We start from the raw sequence: 21,104 nt of genomic DNA on the forward strand, positions 1-21,104 counted from the left end.
TGAGGGGATTCCGTGAATGGGTAGGCACTAGCCCTGAAAAGAAAAATACATGCTCCTCACTCTGTGAATAAAGGACTTACTTTCTGTTATTAGAAATTGCCCAGTAGAGAATAACTCACTTAAGATTGTTCAGAATTGTTTTTCCTTGGACTGAAATAATTGTTTTGCCTCCACCCCAAAATTCTCAAAACTTTTACTTTGGATTGATGTGAAATGTTTGCGTTTAATTTTTTAATCCAGATACTGAACAAGAAAAACCAGCTATTTGCAGAGCTTTTTTTGAAAAGACTCCAGTTCTTCCTTGGTGTTCATCAGTGTAATTGTTGGTTGTGGCCGAAACCTAATTGCTACATGTTTTGATATATTACTTTGTTATTGGGTCCTGTAATATGTCATGCAGGTGGCTTTTAAGGGCATTAATATTTTGCTCCTCCCACAGGCACCAAATCTGAGCCTCTGACAGGACATAGTGGTTATGGAGCAGTTTGACTGACATTCCCCAAAGTCAGTCTTCAGTTGTGCCTTGGTCTCATGAGGCCCTCTCAGTTAGCTGGGAGAGGTCATCACTGTGGGTCCAGCCCTCCTGTGCACCAGAGTCCTTTTTTGCAAAGAAGAGACCTTTTTCTTCACATTTTTCAGGGCTGATGACATGGATAAACTGACAGGTAGGTCTGTGGCCCAGGTGTATACAAGTTCACAGTATGTACTGCTACAGAGATGCCAGGCAGTGCTGCCCTTGGGGAAATTCCTGTAGCCTGTACAAAGACCTTTCCATCATCTGAATTATACAAATTACAAAAGCGTCTTCTTGTCCCTAGACAATGCTATCTCTTGAAGGCTCAACACAGGATGCCAGCTATCCCTGTTTGCCTTGTCAAACCATTTAGAATAACTCAAGGAGTTTGCTCTGAGGATCTAGTTATTAATGTCATGAAACTCCTTGATGATGGGAGACATTATGGGCAATATGTGGTGCTGGCACAGTAAAAATAATATAAGTCTAAGGAAATTTGTTAACATTAGCACAGTGAGTCCTAATACAGAATGTGCCGGTTATTACTTATGTCAGCAGGACAAGCCCAAGCCTGGGAAATTAGAAGCAAGGATCTAAGTGCACTTCCTGAATACCCCTAAATCAGGATCTTGCTGTGTTTTATACCACTCTCATCAGGCTGTGTTTTATCTTATATTGGTATTTTTGCTGCTGTATGTCCTCATTGCTCTTTGTGAATAGCAAGCTTTCCTGGGTCTCTTTCAGATTCTTTTACCAAATTCCTTGATAGAGGTTCTGGTGTTTTTCTGATATAAAGGTTTTCATAGAAAGATACTGTTGTTTTTCAAGACTGAAACTCTATGCAGCTTTAAGAAACTTCCATTTGGAACATTTCCCATATAAACTTGCGATTTATAGTCAGAACCATACACAAGGAAGAACTTGTGAATATTTAAAGAACTTGGTATAGAGAATTACCTGAGATGTGAGAGCCAAATTCGGCTTGCTTTGTTATCAAGTCCTAATCTTCTGGTTATCAGAAGCAGAAGGGAATAATACAGGAAGGATGGCTCTGAAAATGCTATGCCTCACTGCCATCAAGCACATGATAGTGAGCCAGGTCCTTAGTCTGATCAAAGAGGGCAGTTGCTCGGTCCCCTGAGCAGTTCATGTCCTGGTGGAGGCATTTGGTCTGTTGTTTTCATGAACAGTTTCACAGTGTTGGGAGTTCTTCCAGAACAGCCACATCTTTGAAATATTGAAAATTTCGGTGGGCTGTAAATTAACTTCTTACTGCATTCTTCACCATCATAAACAGTTGTTTTAAGTTCACTGTGGTTTTGTAGCTATACTTTAATGGGTTTATTTTACTAGTTTTGATCTAAATTGTTAACAAAATAGAGCTGAATGTATAGAAGATGTAGAAAAGCTATGATTAAGCAGGGAAGATGTTCTTTACTATGGTAAAGAAATAATAGGAGAAACACATGTTCCTGAAGTTGTCACTGTAAAATACCTAGATTGACATCACTTCTGCCCCATTAGCTAATAAACAAGATACATATAACCGGACAGTCTTCAAGGCTGGTATCATGTAAGACAATGCTGGTTCATCATTTTCTAATAATGAGGTACTCCTGGGTGTGTTAAACAAAAAATGTGTAAAATGCCAGGTGCTGTGTTTTTAATTTATTGTCAATTGGTGATCTAAACAAATTTAAGTATTTTGCTGACTCCCTGGATTTGCTAAATTGAAAGAATACAAGAATGCATAGTAATATAAAATCTCCCTTCTAGTATACCTGTGTCTCAGGAGCACATGATTCCACGTGAAGCAGTCACTTATATTGTGCTATATTGTACTTAAACATACATTTAGAACATTTTTAAAAATTTTAAAACAAAAATATGTTATACCCTGGATGCTTTTGCTGTACGGTCAGTGAGGATGCCAAGTGTGGCCCTGGCAGCACAGATGCTGCCTGTGCTCCCATTTCCCACAGACAGGAGACCTAAGAATCCAGGAGCATCCCTTTCAGGTCCAGTCATCTTCAGAGCTCCTTCCTTAAGACCTTTGCAATAAAGTGATAAAGTGGGAAATGCCAAAGTACCTAATAAGAGGAAGGACATGATAAAAAGATTGACTTTCCCATCATGTCATGAGAGATTCCCTGTCTCAGACAGGTACGGCAGGGTCTCCAAATATTCCTATAGAAAAAAAAATTCCTTTATTGAATGCAAAGACGATGTGTTAAGCTCCTGACAGTATTGTTCCCATGTAAACATAAAAAAGCCTTCATTTTACAAAGAAAAGGAATTCTGTTTCCCCCAAGGGAGCAAAAGTGTCAGTGTTTGTCTTGAATTTCCCCATTGTCACAATGGCCAAAAAAATTACAAAATGGTTACAAATGAAACCTTTGCATAGAGAAGTTAATAAGTGGACATCTTGAGAAGAAAAAAGCATTTATGAGAAAGTTTAAAGTTTCATGTTTAAAGTAGTGTTTCGAATTAGCAGCCACTCCTGGAAAAGTGTGATTGTGCTAATTATACTGTATTAAGAGTTTTCATTGATGAACAGCTTCAAGGGAAAAGCCAAAAATCTATGGCACAAGCAAACAAATGCTAATTACTGAATAATTCATTCTTGCAGACAACTTCACATGAGAATGCTATGGTATACAGTAACAGTCATACCAAAGACAGTTTCCTTGATTATAGTATTTATCTGTTAGGGCTAAAATATGGGCTTCTTAAAGGACAAAAAATATTTTTAGCTATACAGGTCCCTACCCAAATTAAAAGTTTCTTGACCATGTTTTCTTTTAAGGAATATATACCTGTAATGAAGAAAAAAGTTAGTCATAATTCATCATATCATTCTTCAGTGCTGATCTAAACCTATGCTGAGGCTGAAGGAGTAAACTGAGTGTGCCGTTTTCTCAGACATCGATACATTGGTGATTTACCAAACCCCGTGTTTGAAAGCTGCATAATAATTTCTCTGGATCCAGTTTCCTTTTCTCTTTGTCACCCCTAATGGGTGACAAATTCGCTAGAGAAGTGAGTCAATGTTGAATATGATTTTTGCTAATGATACACTGAAGCTTCACACAAAAAACAATCTCAGCTTATGTTCACCAGCCTAAATAGGCTGATGAGAGATGTGTGAGAATGTTTCCAGTCTATTCTTAAATTTATACTCAGGTTTCAATACAAAGAAAGAGGTTGTTTGGGGTTTTTTGTCACAGATGTTTCTATGCATAAATATGTTTATTCACCATAGTGGATTTCCAGTGGTCATTCTATCCCTAGCAGTTCCTAAATGAATCAAACAAGCCCTTCAGAGAGTACATGAAAGTATAGACAGTTCATCTAAAATAATTACTTTATTGAACTGGAAAGTTTTTGCTTTCAAATGTTATCTTTAGTATGTCATTGACTGAACTAAAAGGCCAGATTCATTCATTAATAAAAGCCTGTTGAGCTTTGACATCAGGGACATCACTGCAGGTAGATTTTTGTCCTCAGAATGACTTCACTGGTAAAAAACCTGCAATTTGCTTGAGCGTTGTGGGTACTCTAGAGGGCAAATACTTGATAATGCAAGAATCAGTAGTAACAATCCAAAATATATCAGGGTGTTGTTGATACTATCTATCTGCTCCACTGGAAGCACAAGATAGTACATACTTGTAGTTGTATGGGGAGTTTACTCTCTGAGGCAGGCTGTGGTTAGAATCCACAGTAGACAGATTCACAGGTCTTGGAAAGAAATTATCTAACTGTGGCATTGACCCATATTGTTTGTTTGGAGGATTTCAGGTGAAATTCAGAGCCAGGCAAAGATTATGAAGATAAATGTAGTCAGAATTTTTGAAACTTTGAAGAAAGACGGGTCTAATTTTTGTCAAATTTTCGTTAGAGGTCCAGGTCAGTTGCTCAAAATTGATTCATCTAACATTAAATGGGAACCTTGTAGATACTGGCATTTCTATAATACAGAGAAAATGCCTGCAGATTCTTAAAAGGGTTTTGAAAAGTCTCTAGCTAGATAGAGGGTTGGGCTTCCACAGTATCAAAGCAACATTAGAAGTACATTGTAGACTTTGCTGCTTTGTGCTAGAACAAAAACACACACTGAGGTCAAGGGATTCTTTTGTAGCTCTGCTGTAGCCCAGCGCTCAATTCCATTAAAGTTCTTGATAATCATCTGCCTTATAGCAGGCTTTATCATCTTTTTTTCCTACTTTCCAAGAACAACCTTGCAGAAGGATTTTGCAGTTTAATTTAAAGGCAGTCTGGTCAGAAAAAGGAAGGTCTGTGTTTTAAGCAACTTTTCGGAGATTTGTCTTCTTTAGAGCACATTTGATTGAATCCCTTAGATGCCTAATGTTCTAGAAAGGAAGTGTGGTTGATATTTTATATGTTGTGTTGTGATTTAAAGCCCACCCCTTTAAGCTTTATATGCAGCAAAGTGATCAAACTACATATTCAGTAGAAACCAGGAATGCCCTTCACAGCAAATTTTATACATAAGTTGCAACTTAAAAGTTTTAGATAAGTAGCAACTTGATAGCAATTTAACAGGTATACTGATAGCAAATGTAAGGCACATAATATGTCATAGATGTAAGTGGGTTTGACTTAAAATGAAATGTCAGCATTGTAATTATTTGTATTGAGGTATCAAAATACTAAAGATTATAGCCTTATCTGTGTATTCTGATATTGTTTTATTCAGCAACCAGTAGCCATACTATGAAACTATATATATGATAATAAAAAACCACACTTCATAAGCAGACTTTTCTATGAGGAGAAGGGCCTGCATTCTTTCTAGTACCCCAGGTAAATTTGTTTGACTCCTCTTTTCTTTCTGGTTCTTCTGTATGGTTTTCCCACAGATATACCCATTTACTGCCAAGATATTATTTTCTCACCTTTCCTCTCATGTTTGTTCACCTGCATCGTTTAGAACTGGTGGTTACTCTTTACTGCTTGTGTGGTGCTCCAGCATTGCTCATTATCTGACTCCTCACAAATCTAGACCATGATACAGAGCCTGCCTTTTTGTTTCCGTACCAATACCATTTCTAATCAACAGATCCTTGCTCCAGTATCATCTACCTTTTTTCTCTTGGTTTCTTTCTGAAATCTCGATCTGATGAACTAAAAAAGTATGTTTCAGATTTTATTTCTGAATGTGCCATTTAATGTACATACTCATGATGCCTAATTATAAGTTATCCAATTGCCTCTTCCAAAGTTTGATGAAAACAATAGCAGTTCATCTGCTTGTTTAATAAGCTTGCGCCAAGCTTCCAGGAAGAAAAGAAAAAGTACTGGACACCCCCCTCTGCCAATCAAAAGACTTGGTTTTATCCACCATTATGTAAACTACTATAACTTTGGGTGTTTTTACTGGAGTAAATAGCTATTGAACTCATGTTTTCTCATTCTCAGGGAATGGAAATAGATGTGAAGGGAACAAGCCTGATTAATATGGTAAATACATTAAGTCTGACATGCATCATCCTAAAACATGTCCATTAAGCCTGACATATTTGAGCAAACACATTTACATTAAAGAACCCTCAAAACCTGGAGACAGATTAGGTGAGGTCTGTAATGAATTACTGAGATAAATGTAACAGAGTAAATGACAGAGGAAAGATGGTGAACAAATTGATCTGCATTACAGCCTGTGCATTCAATAAAGAGAGGTGATCCACATCACTGTGGAGAGGCAAAAGGATAATCCAGAAGTTGCTTAAATGTCAGGCAAATCCTTGGACACCTCTAATGCATTTAATGAAGAACAATATTCAACTGATAAAATGTCTTTTGACCACAGAAGAAATCCTCTCTTGTCATGAAGTCTCAATGCCTGAGAAAACAACTTATCACTGTCAGCGTTAATTCCTTTCATCAGGCCATTGATAGAAGCTGAGAAGAACCATTTAGCAATCACCTTATCAATGATATAGCAGTTGAGTCATTCATTTATACATGATCAGATAAAGGAAAAATGTTTGGTTTATCTTCCCCAACACCACCCAGTAAAGCTGTGGAATACCTAGAAGTCTCTACATGTGAGGTTGCTGTCTGTAAAAGTCATCAAACAAAACCAGTTACACCAAATCTGTTTCCAGCCTGGGTCTTTCTGTTCCTATTTTGAATCTGCATGCTCAAAAATGTTATCTTTTGATACAAGGTATTAGTTTTTTCATGAATCCCCCTATATATATCCCCCTATATCATACTTGTAGCAATGGTACAAGTATGCGTGCATTTATTTGTACATCGGTAAAAAAGACAATTTCTAAAGCCCTGTGTGCATGTGGAAGCTGAGAGGTAGGTGTTAAATCTGTAGGTGCTGACTGTATTGCTTTCGTAAGCATGCTTCCTCGGCTGGAGCTTTGAAATGGGACTTCAGCGTAACAGGCAGCTTAACAGCATGCTCACTTGCTATATCTAACCAGCTTGAATGTTAATCCAAAGGACTAGGTTCCCAACTGCTAAAACAATGATGAATTCATAAATACTAAAATAAGCTGCTTGCCTCTAGCAACATCAGGATCCAAATTTGTTCATAAAAAAAAAAAAAAAACAAACAAAAAAAACACAAAAAAGCCTCAAAACCTAGTGCCATAAGGGGCCTGGAAGATATGAGAGAGACCCTCACAATGTCCTTATCTATCATGGTCTCACTGTCCTCAGGATACTTCAGACAAGGAGGCATGTGTGAAAGTGCACAAACAGAACTGAGCTTGGTGGGTAAAAACCAGTTACATTTGTACTTTCACTCACCTAAATGCCTCTGTCAGTTCCTCAAAGTTTGTGCCATTTCATGCTTCCATCTAATATCTCCAAAGCGTTTACATTTTAATGCAATTATCTTCATATTCTGATCCTTCAACACCATTGAAATGACTGTGTCTGTGATTTACTTACTTTTCGGAACCAGAGTAGCTAAAATGTGGCATCACTGAGGGGAAATCTTGTTTAATAACCAGTAGGCATTGCAAGAACAACTGACGCTCTTGTGTGTAGAAACGTACCCCTAGAAGCACATAGGTGGGAAGTCTTCCTGCTCAGGGACTTTATCGGTTGAGTTTTGAGTATTTTCAAGGATATTGTTCTAAATCTGTCCATGACCAATGCACCAATATGCTGCAGTATTCATGTTACTGAAGATTTGGTGTGGTCATGCTGTTGAGTGGCCTTCCAGGGCGGTGTGGAGCAGCATTCTGCAGTGCCTCATTTACCATCCTAGGACTTGGTCATCAGAAACAACTCACACTGGTGCTTAAAGCTGATTAAATATCCTCTCCTTCTGCTGAGTTGCTCTGCATCTTTTCAGTTGAATTTTATTAGCATGTGTTTTTCGTGTGAGTGAGAAGGTGAACAGGCTACTCTGCAGAATGGAGAGGAACAGCATTATGTGGTTTTGGGCCACTAGAAATGGAATGAATAGTGTCTGTTGTACTGTGTTCTCGACTCGTTTGGCATTTGGGTATTTCTTCAGGGATTAATTTTGAAATGATGGTCTGAAGGAGTCTATGATAATAGAGTGAAACTTTCTGTGTATTTTTCTAATTGTTACTTAACGTTCCTTCGAGATAACAGAGAACCTTGACAATGTGAATAAAAAGAAACTAACATCCATTAGTGTCTTCTAATTTATGTCAGTTTACCTTCTTCACAGTCTGGCAAAGACAAATCATTTCTTTGTACTTTAAAAGATAGTACACATAACACTTGTCTAATTGCCAATTCTTCTGCAGCACTGCTGCAGCCAACTGTCTAGCTTGTCTTCCTTCTGTGGAGAGAATTAGTACTTTGGATCAACACTTCCTTATTAGCCACAATGATTTGCTGTTAATTTCCTTCTTTGTCATTACATTTATTCACCCAGAAATACCAAATTTTATCACTAGAACAAGAAGTGTAGCTCTTTATACATTATATATAGGAAATGGTCTAATTATTATTCAAGATATTGAGAGTCTGCTGGTCTCATTCAGGTTTAAAATGCCAATTAAACAGGATGGCCGGGTTCTTCAACTCTGAAGTTAATGCTGCTGTGTTGATTTACACTATTTTACGGTCTGGTCCAATCTATGTTCGGTTTTATCACTCAAACGAGGAGTGTGCCTGATTATCATACTTACTACAGAATAGTGCATGCCAACATTCTCTATAACAGTATGAGTCCCTCTATTTGAAACTTCTCGACTTTACATGGTTTTTGCTTCTGGCTAGGACCATCTGTAGATGTGTGTATGGAGCTTCAGTCATGCATTTCCTATTAACTCTAATTCATATACCTGAAGTAGAACTGAGCAAACTGAAAAGCATTTTGAATGAGTATGTGTTGAGTTATTTTAAATGTTTGTTTCAACTGTGCTCACATGGACTTTGTGCTCCTTTTCTACAATGACATCTAATAGAATTTTTATGAAAAATACATTTTCACCTGAATTATCAATTATATTTGAGCTGTATAGGCATATGCCTTTCCAAATTCTCACTCTGAGAATGGGATGTCTATTCCCAATTTTGTGGTTGTCTTTGCCATTTTTAATTGAGTTCGAGGAGTTTTGATTCATGTCTTCAGTCAGAGACTTGAACTGTTGACGTGATTATGCAATTAGCCATCATAGCATATCATAGAGAAACAGGCTCTTAAAAAAATCACTATAATAGAGAAATAATACATATATAATTAGTGCATTGGTTTTAATACTAGGTGAACTTGAGAATTTCTCGGTGTTTGGACAATCCACTGTGAGGAAAAGGAAAAGAAATTAACAAATACATTTACAGTGAATGGTTTCCCTCCTTCCTATGTTTAGCATGCAAAGAGTTCCAGTATGTTGTTTCAAAATGGTCATTCTAACGGTGTTTTTGAAACCCATGTAATGTTACATACACTTTTTTTTGCAAAAAATAGACTTCTGAAAAACACCTCTGTTCATTCTTCTGGCTTTAAATCATGATGGTTTCTTACCAACTCCTGCTTCCATGCAGTTTGTTTCCCAGTGATTCAGTTGGTTTGGAGGAGCTGAACTTGAATACTGAAATGGAAAGATTATAGTTCACCTAAAAGTTACTCAAAGCTCTCTGTGCTCATTCTGTTAATGAGTTTTCACCTCTTTAATTAAGAAATAAAATCAGTCTGTTTCAGGTGTGCATGCATATTTGTAACTGTTTATTAGTAGTACCCTTAAGTAAAGCCATCTGCAGGGCAGAACTGAAAATAAATTATTTAAAGCTTCATGTAATATTAAAGTGGCTTTAATTTCAGTCTTTTTTTGTACTAATAAACAAAAAGCAGTGATGTTACTAAAATAAATATAGTATTTTCTCCTGTGCATTTGCAAAACCCAGAGCTTCCTATGCACTTATAAATTGTTCTGTGTCTACCAGAGACAGCATTTATGCTTAAAGCACTATCACTAGTCTTATCTGTTGGGAATAAAAAAATCAAAGAAAGTATTCAACGTGAGTGAAACCAAACTCCAATTTATAAGACAGTTGCTTAAGAGTAAGTAAATCAGTGGTTCCATCCCATTATCCTTGCATGCTTCAAACGTGCTACTCAGTGAACAGAAACCCTCAGTGGAACAGCCGAATACCAGCAGCAAATGTTCCCTTGGGCACTGTTTGCAGCCCAGGTATCTGGGATGCCAAGTGTGACCTCTTATCTTTTGTAACTGTGGTCTAATGCAGTTATTCCCAAACTAAAGTTAAACAAGCTACCTCTAATAATACTAGCAAAAATAACAACCTTAATGCTTTGTGCAACTATTTTGCAACTTGCTATTAAAAAAGCTAGAGTAAAGGTATTTCTACAGAAACAGTATTCATTCAAGTGATTGCAGGTTGGTTATATACTGGTTGCCGAACTCCTAGGTTCTTTATCCTCGTGATATCACTGTTTAATGGAGAGGTGTGATTAGCTCTGTGTTTTAATATGAAGAGAGAAAGAGATAGGCCTGTGGTTACATGGAAAAGGCATGGCTGAGGCAGCCCTTAGCTGGCACCTGAGTAAATAATAAATCCTCCTTTCTTGGGCTTTGCTACTTACAGGTACAATTTCAGAGAGCTGGGATAGGTCTTTTCTGTTAGAGAATGGCAAATTAAGGGAAGCATCCATCTACACCTTGAACAAGAAATCCCCAGTAAGATGTTCCTTAGACAGTGCAATTGTTATCTCCCAACCTTTACATTTTAGGGTACTAAGGGAAAAAGAAGGCTGTTCTTTGTCAGTGAAAAAGCCTGGAAGAGCCACATTTCTACATTGCTGCAGATCTGTTGCTTACCTTGGATTCACACCTTGAATCAGATGTGAGGACTTCTCTTTATTCTCAGCTGTTAGTCATCTCTAAGGATTTCTTAAAGATAGTTGGAAATCTGTAAGACTGATTGGCAAGTGCAGCCGTATAACCAAGAGGGGGACACACATACAGCCAAAAAAGGAGAGGAGTGGCTCCCCAAAGTATTTCTAGGCTGGCCTCATTACCAGCCAGGCTGCAGCTGGACTGCATTTAATTACCTTTTACACAGAGCTTAAAGTTGCTCTTTGCATTAATTGTAAGTCACAATATTTCTTTTCTAGTAGGACTAAAATTGTATCTATTTCTAATATCCTGTCTCCTGAGAACAGTGAGTAGATTTTTAGAACGAAAGTATAATACAGAGAGATCATTTCAGACGTCATTGGTTGTGGGACTTTCCTAGATGGAAGCTGCGTGTAGACCTTTGTATTTAATAGACACTGAGAGATGTGGAGCAGAAAATTCCAAGAATTATCCAAGTTCTTTTTCTAACTCATATGAAGTTTTGTTCTCTGTTCCAAGTAGTTTGCCACCATTCTTTCTAAGCATGCAAGGAAGGGATCTAAATGCCTAGAGGGGGATGGGAAGTACTTATTGAAGAAAAAAATAATCCATAGGTAACTGCCAAATTGGAGAACAAGATTATTAGTACTCACTATCAATTAAAACTAATGTTTTGACTTACTGGTAGAATTATGGGACTGGAATTAAAATGAGGCAGCAATTATCTGTTTCAACTCACAAAATACATTTCAAAGATGGGATTGTGGTCATGGAAAACTGTGAAGACAACTGTCAAACTATTGGACAAACGACATTGAAGTTGGTGTGTTTTGCAAAAAAAAAAAGCTTGACTAGGAAGAAGCAATAGAAAGAACACTAAATAAGTCATAAAGTCTGTATTTATTGTGTTTGATATTTTTATTGTACTAATAAATAAGCATAAATTGTAATCCCACATTCAAGCAGCCACAAATGAAGTTCACTCATAGATCCATCATTTGAAATTACACTGCACAGTCCTCCTCCCATTTACCCTTCCTTAGGATACATTAGAAATAATTCCATTTCCCCAGTGCGGTCCCCATGGGAGTATCCAGGCTGTGAAAACCTGTGTCTTTTCTGGTTTTACCTAGGACAGCCTTTGGGGTTTTTTCATTTTGTGTACTGGTTATACTTCAGATCTAGATAGAAAACAATAATGCATTCATCTTTGACTAATTGGATCAAATTATGGTGTAAACCCAGAAGGAATAATCTACTTAAAATTGACATTGATTTGGCAGAAATACATTCATTTTTTTGTGGTTGCTTTAGCATTGCAGATGAAGAGAAGGATGTGCAAATAAAGAGATCTGTTTTGCCATCTGTAGTTTAAGTTCTTCCTGCCAATGCCACATGTAGCTTAAAGATGTTTATTAACTGATAAAGCAATTTTTCAGAGACCTATTTACATTTGAAATATTATTCTGAAAAAAAGAAAAAAGTATTAATTAATAATTTGGTATGTTTCAAAATACTAGAAAAATTATACTCCCTTTGTGTTTCAGAAGAAAACAGCTACATGTTCTGTGGTTCCCTGTGTCAGCTTTGTAGAAAGTCTCGAACTTTCTAATGCAAAGAAACGTAATTTGTTAGAATTTGTGTATTTTGTTACTGATGGGAATTATGCCCTTTCATTTTTAGTGTCCTAGATATTCCTTGAAGAAAGCCCATTCATTCAGTGTTACATCTCTCTCCAAACCTTCTTTCAAGGCTGAAGTGAATCTGTACTTCTGAAAACAGCTTGCTAGAAATTTCCCAGTGAAATTGTTCTTGATACAGAGCTATTTTTGACTGATATTTTTTTCCTGAAAATATCTGCTTTCTGTGGAAAATTCTGGTGGTTACTCAAAGGTTTCAGCTGAAATTTATGTCAATCATGTGCAGTTTTGTAGGCCAAAACTTGAAAATTTATGTGAGGAAGATCTCAAACCAGCTGTAGTGGTGAGCACAGGGGAGAATTCCACATTTTTAATGAGGTGGGATGCTTGTTTGAAAGAAAATATGTCCCTGTGCTCCTGGCATTATACATAGAAAGCCTGATGTAAGCAGAACTACCTGTGATCTTTTTGACCTAAGGTACAGTTGTCCTCTTTGTTGCTGTTTATTTTTAATGTTAGGATAGATTAGACATCAGAGTTAAGTAACATACACACTTCTGTAATTTTGCTACCTCCAAACAGACACTGTTAGTTTCTGTCAGTCGTCTGAGGTAGATACAATGTCTGTTTGTAGTAATTGCATCTGGTACTCATCAGAATATTTCATTAGTAACATCAGGGTTCTACCTGACAGCGAAGGCTGAGGTTATTGAGCTGCTTCGGGACGTCCTCAAGCAGCACTGAGAGGTGGCTGCCTTCTGTCAGTCATGGCACAAGTTGGTAGAGTGGCAAAACTTAAGTCGTTCCCTGTATGCCCACATCCAGAAATGTCTCCTCTTATTATGTTTAATTCAAAGTGGGTAAATCGCCTGACCATTTTGAATGACATTATATCTGCACATAAGACAATATACCTGCTTAATAGAATTGCTGATTGATGCCTTATTTCAGCTCATTGGGTAAAATTTTGGATCTTGTGGTTTCTGTAAAGATTTCCATGGATGATTTAAGCATCGTAATAGAACTTACATATTGTTTTAACTAGATGGTCAAAATAACCATAAGTGAATATACAGACTTCTTAAAAGTATAACAGTCCCTATGTAAAGTAAGACTAGTATGTGATTTGTGAATAGACGAAGCATCTGTGAAACTTTTTCAGATACAACATAAAAAGACTTTAGTAGAATGTGAATCTTTTCTTTACCTGAGGAAACATTTTGAAACACTCTCCTGTTATTCAGTTAAAGATTTGTTTACAATAACATGTGGCATTATATCCCCCTTAGTAAAAGTATCTTTTCATGTTATTGAGAAAATGTGTATCAGAAGCTGTGTTTAAAAGCTACGTCATCACCTTATGTCTTCTATTGTATGAAATTAATGAAATCTCTAGGACTCAACATAGGTTTACAGAAATTCAACATTAGAAAGACTAACATGTCCCTATTCTAAAAGTGTGACAGATTTTGCTCCATTGCTTATTTTGAGTAATACCCTATTTTGCAACCATCAGTGTAAAACTTAGCCTGAGGGAGGCTGGACCCATGTTCCTTGTGTTGTGCTGGAAGGAATTCCCTTCATCGTAGCTGTTCTATGTTTTCTTTTTTTTTTTCCCCCAAATTGATTTTCCTTTCACATGTGTTGTATAAAAAGAGGAACAGAGAAGGGTGCTATACAACAATGTAAAACAGCGTGGTACCAGGTCAGGCTGAGAGCTCCTCTCACTCTCAGAGTGACTGATACCAATGCCTCTGAAGGAACACAAAAGCAAGGTCAGCAGTCAGCTTCCCTGGGTATTCTCTCCCAGTCTCTAATGATTTGTAGTAGGGTAGTTTCTGAGCTAGAGGCGATGTGTTTATCGTATCTTTGTGGCAAATGTTTCAGAAGAAATAAAAAAGTTGAAAAATAATTAGGTTTAATGATCTGTTGCTGGTATTTAAGATGCATTTTTAAATGATCTATGCTCAGGAGAATGCTCTAAAAGACGTTAATGAATTCTAGGTTGTCAGTTCTTGTCAGTGGGCTATGTTTACTTCTAACTCTTTAATTTTTACATTTCAGAGGAAGATATAAAAAAAAACCCACAGAAGGAGCTGTTATTGTAATTTTCCCCAGTGATGATCTCATTTTTAGAATTCCTGATACCTACCAGCCTGAGTGTACGTCCCTTTTCTGTTCTCCTCTTGTCCACACCCTCAGAATGGCGCACAGTTTTCAAAGATCCTTTTTATTCCATCTAATTTGGGTGCCGACTCCATGTTGAAGAGGTCTTGGTGGTCTGCTGGTACCAGAAAACTCTGTATAACACCAGTGATGCTGGAACATGCCAAAGCCGGTCCAACTGTACAGTTTACCATGGCGCCCAGCTAATGTAGGACATGAACTGCATGATCATCTTGCCTGTGAAAATATTAAACCTGAAAATTATTAAGGAGTAGGGAGTTCAGCAAACTTTCAGAAAACTTTGTATGCAGTTTTAAGTCCTTGTGCTTAGTGGCTGAGAAGCTTCGCAACATTAAAGGTCGTCCTCAAAATGTCCACAAAGCTCTTACAACACTCGGTCATTAAAAGATTCCCATGCAGTCAGGAGGCTGTTGATCAAGAAATTTCTCTGAATTCTTCCTTATTTCTGTTTTCTGTTTTGAGAAATGTTCCTCTACAGTAGGACTTCCAGGGACTTCAGACTCAAATCCATGTGATGGGAGGGAGGGAAGGAGCTATTTCAGTATTTTAGACTTTTAATTCTAGTCTGACTCTTCAGTGAAATGCCAGATGGTGAGTCTTTCTGTGTCCACTATAAGAATCAATACCATTGCACGATCTTCTTTCTTCCCTGGCGGTGAAAGAGGGGGAAAAAAAACCAGAATCAGGCAAGGAATTTGGCTTATATGCCAGGAAAAATACACAAGCAAAAGCAATTAAGCTCATATATAACTCTCTTCAGACTTCAATGTTTTGCAGAATGATTTTTCATCTATTGATTAGTACTGTCGCAGCATCAGAAATTTAACTTTAACATATTTTCATTATGTAGTCTTGTGCAGCTCTCGCTGATAACAGTCATTTGAAGTGTCAGTGCAACTGATGAAATCAGATGGGCCATGAAAGGTTTGGTTTGAAAGCTGTCACTGGGTTGTATAACATATTTTTTGATTTTGCTGTTGCTTCATAAAAGTTTAAAAACAACACAAGATAATGTATATTCATTCAGTAATACAAATTGTTCTGAGAGATACTTTTTTATTTGTATAATATAGCTTTAGGGGTGAATTAGTTACTATTATTAGTGAAAAATTAACATCCATAAAGAATTTTATGGTGTACTCTGTAGATTTAGGACTAGTTTTTTGAGGATTGCTCAACATAGTTGACTCACAGGATTTTTCAAAAATCTATCTTTAAGTGTCACAATGGGAGCTGCTGAGCTTTGAGCACTTTGAAAGTGTCGTGGTTTTACCCCAGCCGGCAGCTGAGCATCACGCAGCCGCTCGCTCACTCCCCCCCATCGGATGGGGGAGAGAATTGGAAAAGTTAAAGCGAGAAAACTCGTGGGTTGAGATAAAGACAGTTGAATAGGTAAAGCAAAATCCGCGTGCACAAGCAAAGCAAAGCAAGGAATTCATTCACCACTTCCCATGGGCAGGCAGGTGTTCAGCCATCTTCAGGAAAGCAGGGGTCTGTCATGCGTTAATGGTTACTTGGGAAGACCAACGCCATCACTCCGAATGCCGCCCCCCCGCCTCTCCTGTTCCCCCAAGCTCCTTATAAACTGAGCATGACGTCATATGGTACGGAATATCCCTTTGGTCAGTTTGGGTCACCTGTCCTGTCTGTGTCTCCTCCCAACTTCTTGTGCATCCCCAGCCATCCCGCTGGCAGGGCAGTGTGAGAACAGAAAAGGCCTTGGGTCTGTGTAAGCACTGCTCAACAATACATCCATAGAACAAAAACATCTCCATATTATCAATGCTGTTTCCAGCACAAATCCAAAACTTATCCCCATACTAGCTACTATGAAGAAAATTAACCCTCTCAGCTGAAACCAGGACAGGAAGCCAGGCCCTTTTGTGGTTGTTCAGAATTAAAAATTAGTGAGCTGTTTTAAAATGTGTTTTCCAACTGGTGTATTTCCTTTATTATGGATAAAGTCTCTCTGAAGGAAGACTATAATCGATTAAAACTATTTTTTAGTATCTTTTAATTAAATGTGACACTGCTGCTGTTCTCCTCCATCACTCTCCCGTTTATTTTGGAAACAGCAGGAAACTCTTTTTTCTTGGCAGTATGACCCTCAATATTCATTCCTCTTGATGTTATGCTGTTGCTTTCACGGTCTGTTCCTAGACATACACAACATAACAGTGGTCAAGACAAATCCTTATGTCATTTTAAGAAACATGACCTTAGAAGATAAAATAGAGTTCATCTTCCAGTTCTCCCTGAGGAAAAGATGTAGCTTTGCTGTTTGGTTTACATTTTGAGTCTACTTAATTTCCTGTAATAATTAGGAGGGAATGACTTTTTAATTTCTTCGAGAATGCTCAAAAAAGAAGAACACTACAAAATCATTCAGAGTCCCTGTGGAACTGAGTTACAAAATCAGATCCAGCATTAACTGTGCAGTCAGTAGAGGGGAGACTCTTCAGATTTTCGTTTTCAGGACGTTCTTTTCTATGGTGCTTCCAGTTTATTCCATGTCTCTGCTGAAGAGCTCTGCCTCGCCAACATAACCAGTGTTGCAGAAATGTCTTTCTTCTGGTCAAGAGGAAACTCATGGAAGTGCTTTCTTATTCTATATTTTCCATTATTTACTAACTTTGTCACTAATAGTCATTAGCTGAAGTATTGCCTGTCCATGAGCTAACACACTGTTTAAGCTTGGTTATCTACCGAGTAAATGGCAAGGGCAGACAACTAGCATTTTAACTTAATTTTTTGTGTTCTGTTATATCCTGAGAGGAACAGTTCACCCACTTCTGATTAGATATTTTACTATTCAAAAACAAAACAAAAATATCTTAAGGGAAGGATAACTAGAGCAAGAGGGTTCAGTGGCTGGGATACCTCCCTTTGATGCAGCAGAACCAAATATAATTCTCTTCTTTTTCACTTTTCGTGGATAACCTTCAGCATCTACTAAAATCATTGTGGCACATTAGCTCAAAAATGTGATGGAAAATACAGTTGCCAGCTAGCCGTGGCTTCCACACCTTATCTCCTTTTACCTATGGAAAAAATTAATTGGGATGCAGTACTTGTGTGAGAGAAATCAGTCACTTGTTGCCCTTTTCAAAGATAGTGCATAGTTTGTTTTGCTGTTGCAGCTCATCTGGGCCCTGTGAGTTTAATGTGCTCAGTATGACTTGCAATCTTTCTTTGATCCTGAGTGACGAGAATAAGGTAATGAGGACCATGTAAATATGGACTGCTTCTCTTTTGACAAGAACCAGGAAACATAAATAGACATTTAATTTATCTGTAAGTAGTTTCTTACTTGGTATCAAATAAGACCCATTGAGATTAAGATATTAACACAAAATGACAATGTTAATGTTCTTATTTCAAAAACAAATAGGCAAAGCCTATAGAGAAGAAGTATTTCCAAATTTCTGAGAGTATTAGAAACGCTGCAGAGGAAGAAATCATGAAAATGAATTTACAGAGGACTGCTAACTACAACAGACTTAAATAACAAATGGGCATACCATAAAAAAAAAATCAATACTCAAGAACACAGAAAATAGACATGGCAGAGATATATTGGGTCATATTCTGTGTCTCCTGCTAGAGTACAATTGTTCACTGCAGTGTATCTTTTATCCAGTGTAGCCTTAAATTGTTCAAAGCAAAGGAAATTCCTCTACTTCCTTTGGGAGTGTCTGCCACAGACTGAAGATCTCACTGTCAAGGGATGTTTCCAGACATTTAAACTAAATTATGCTCATTTTCCAACCATTAGTGCTGAAGTTCCCTCCTTGGTGTTTATACCTCTCAGAAGGACCTTTGCATCACAGTCCCTTTGATATTGTTTGCTCATTATACAAACAAAAGGCAAGTCTCTGGGAATCAATAGAAAATGGCAGGGCAGGGTGGTGCTGTTACATCCTAGTTGCTAGAATAGCAACATGTACGTATCTACCCTTGCATCTTTCTCTGTTCCATGGTTAGTAGAGCAGCTTTCCAGTCAGATGAATTAGCTGGAGGGCTGTGTGTGACCATACTGCTTCCAAACCAAGTACTTAAGGTATCCCTGTCTGGCATTGTGTTGGAAAGTGTACACTTAACCAAATCGGGATGTGCAGAACCAGAGTGTAGCAAAGTAAACAAACGCATGAGTGTTGTTATCCAAATTTTTCAGGACACTCTGAGACGGGTATCTCTAGGAGATTCTGTAGATCTTAATTTTGTGTAAGAATAAATGATACATTTTGATTGGTACCTTCTTATAAGAGAAACAGTGAAGAGCAGATGTATGGAGAGGCCAAGCTTTTGTGGAGTGTGGGTCATTGTAGGGAGAAATAAATTACGCTTCTCAATCCCTCGCATTGGTACTCCAGATTTTCTGTGGCCCTTCAAACTAAATCATTTAAAAATTACAGCTGTAATCACTTTCTAGGACATGCCCTTCTTATTCATTATCACATCATAACTCTGAAGCAGGCCAATTTTGACGTTCTGGCATCTGTAAGTTAGTTTAATTGCACCTCAAAATGGTATTTCATTGTATTCAGTTAAATAGATGTATTGTGTCAAAAGCATACAAATGACAGGTAGCAGCATACTCACAAAATGCAAAATGCTTTTCTTTCCTTGAAACCTTCCCTTGAAGATGCCTTTTTTTCCCATAGACCCTCTCACTGTCTTTAAATACCTTTAAATACCAGTGACACACCACCCCGTCACAGTTTTCCTGTATCTTAGAGTCTTCTTGCCAGATGAGGACGCTGGACAGCGGCATTGGAACCTTCCCCCTCCCCGACTCAGGGAACCGATCTACAGGGCGACACATTTCTAAGCAAGAATCAGCCTTGGAAACTGAAGTCCTTGCACCATCTGAGCAAGTTCTTCTTTCAGCTCCTTCAGTAAAAGCCAAAACTCTTGAGCGAGAAGTGCCTTCAACAGCTAAGAGCCAGGATTCTGTGGAAAGCATAATTAGTCACTCAAAATCTGATCCAGCCATGACTGCCAAAGGTATACGACCTTTTCAAAGTCGCCTTCCAAAACCAGCTTCCTCAGGTAAAATGTCAATTACACTGAAAATCACATTATTTCTGCCCTGACATCTGTTTTGATTAGCAGAAGTCCTATAATAATGACAATTGATAACAGAAATGTTAAATGCAGAGCAGAAGATATTCTTTTTATGAATGCATAAGGTTAACAAGTTTGTGACCTGAGCCGTATGGAAATTTTGTTACACATTATGCTTATCTGAGGAAGAAAAATGTATTAAGTACTTAAATCCTTTTCTTGAGAAACAGTACTTGATGAAAAAACATATGCCAGCCTTGGAATTTGACTTGAATAAGAAAGCAGATGTTCAGCAATATTCAGGATCAGACTTTGCGGCAAAGTACAAAGCATAGCCATGTTGTGACATAGAAAAGATATATTGATAAAGACTTGCTTTTGAAACCAGACTTGGACTAAAGACTCAGTTGGCCACAGTTCATAAATTCTGTTCCAATGAATATATGGCCTTGACCTCAAACAAGACTCTCATTATTTTACTATTATTATTCAAATACATTTCTGTATACAAACATAAAATACCTTACTTTCACTTATCAGCTACATACGAGTTTAAACTCTAAAACAAAAGCTGTCAAAGGAATAAAAGGACTAGCAATATAGCAAAGAACCAACAAATAACTTTGTATTAGTAAATAGTTCCATTGAACTCTGTGCATTTTTTTATAAATACACACCATTTCTATACATTTTTGAAGATTTTTGAGTTATTTATGTATGTCAATAGCATTAGAAATCATTACGTATAGCATTTATACCAGGTAATTTTTCATAGTCAGCATGATAGATATGGTACAAAATGCAGTAAAAGTAATTGGTTTAATGGAGAAGAGTATTGTTTTATCGTGACCAAATGCAATGTCATGTATTTACTGGGGTTATGGTTGTTAGCACTTTGTCAGCATAAGTATTTATTGCTCCTATAAAAGTTGTGTTTAACTTGCATAAAGCTGTATTACTCTATAAGAGAGATTCCATGTAATTAGCATGTAAGGTTAAATATCAAGTTTAAGCTTAGTTTAAGGCCATCAAATATGTGTTCTGCTAATGAGCTGATGTATAGTGAGCCTAGGAGGAAAGAAACCCCTTTTATATGTTCATAAGATGCATAGCAAGAATTCTAATTAAACATCTTAGAACTTAGTTGATTTAGCAATATTCCCAATGCAGTATTGTAATGGTATAATAGACTGCAAACGCACATTGTATGCTTCATTGCAGACTCTCCTGCTCGTTTCAAATCAAAGCTAAATAAAAGATACTTTAATACTCAGTATTTTTTTAAATAAATGTACTGTTAATTAATGGTACAGCTAAGAAGGATTCAGAAGAGAAATCTTAGTTATAGATTATATGCTACATGCTTGAATA

General features: G+C 37.3%; 1 protein-coding gene across 2 annotated transcripts in view; it reads left to right on the plus strand.

Annotated features, from left to right (window-relative positions):
- The window catches only part of NCKAP5 (NCK associated protein 5), a 516,605-nt gene that overhangs the window by 462,031 nt on the left and 33,470 nt on the right, over positions 1-21,104 (plus strand). For both annotated transcript variants that reach the window (XM_054830045.1, XM_054830046.1), the window contains one exon: positions 19,404-19,718. In XM_054830045.1, the coding sequence (XP_054686020.1) occupies positions 19,404-19,718 (315 nt within the window). The remainder of the gene's footprint in view (positions 1-19,403; positions 19,719-21,104) is intronic.

The sequence above is a fragment of the Grus americana genome, chromosome 6, assembly GCF_028858705.1.
Source record: "Grus americana isolate bGruAme1 chromosome 6, bGruAme1.mat, whole genome shotgun sequence".
NCBI classification, from domain to species: Eukaryota; Metazoa; Chordata; class Aves; order Gruiformes; family Gruidae; genus Grus; species Grus americana.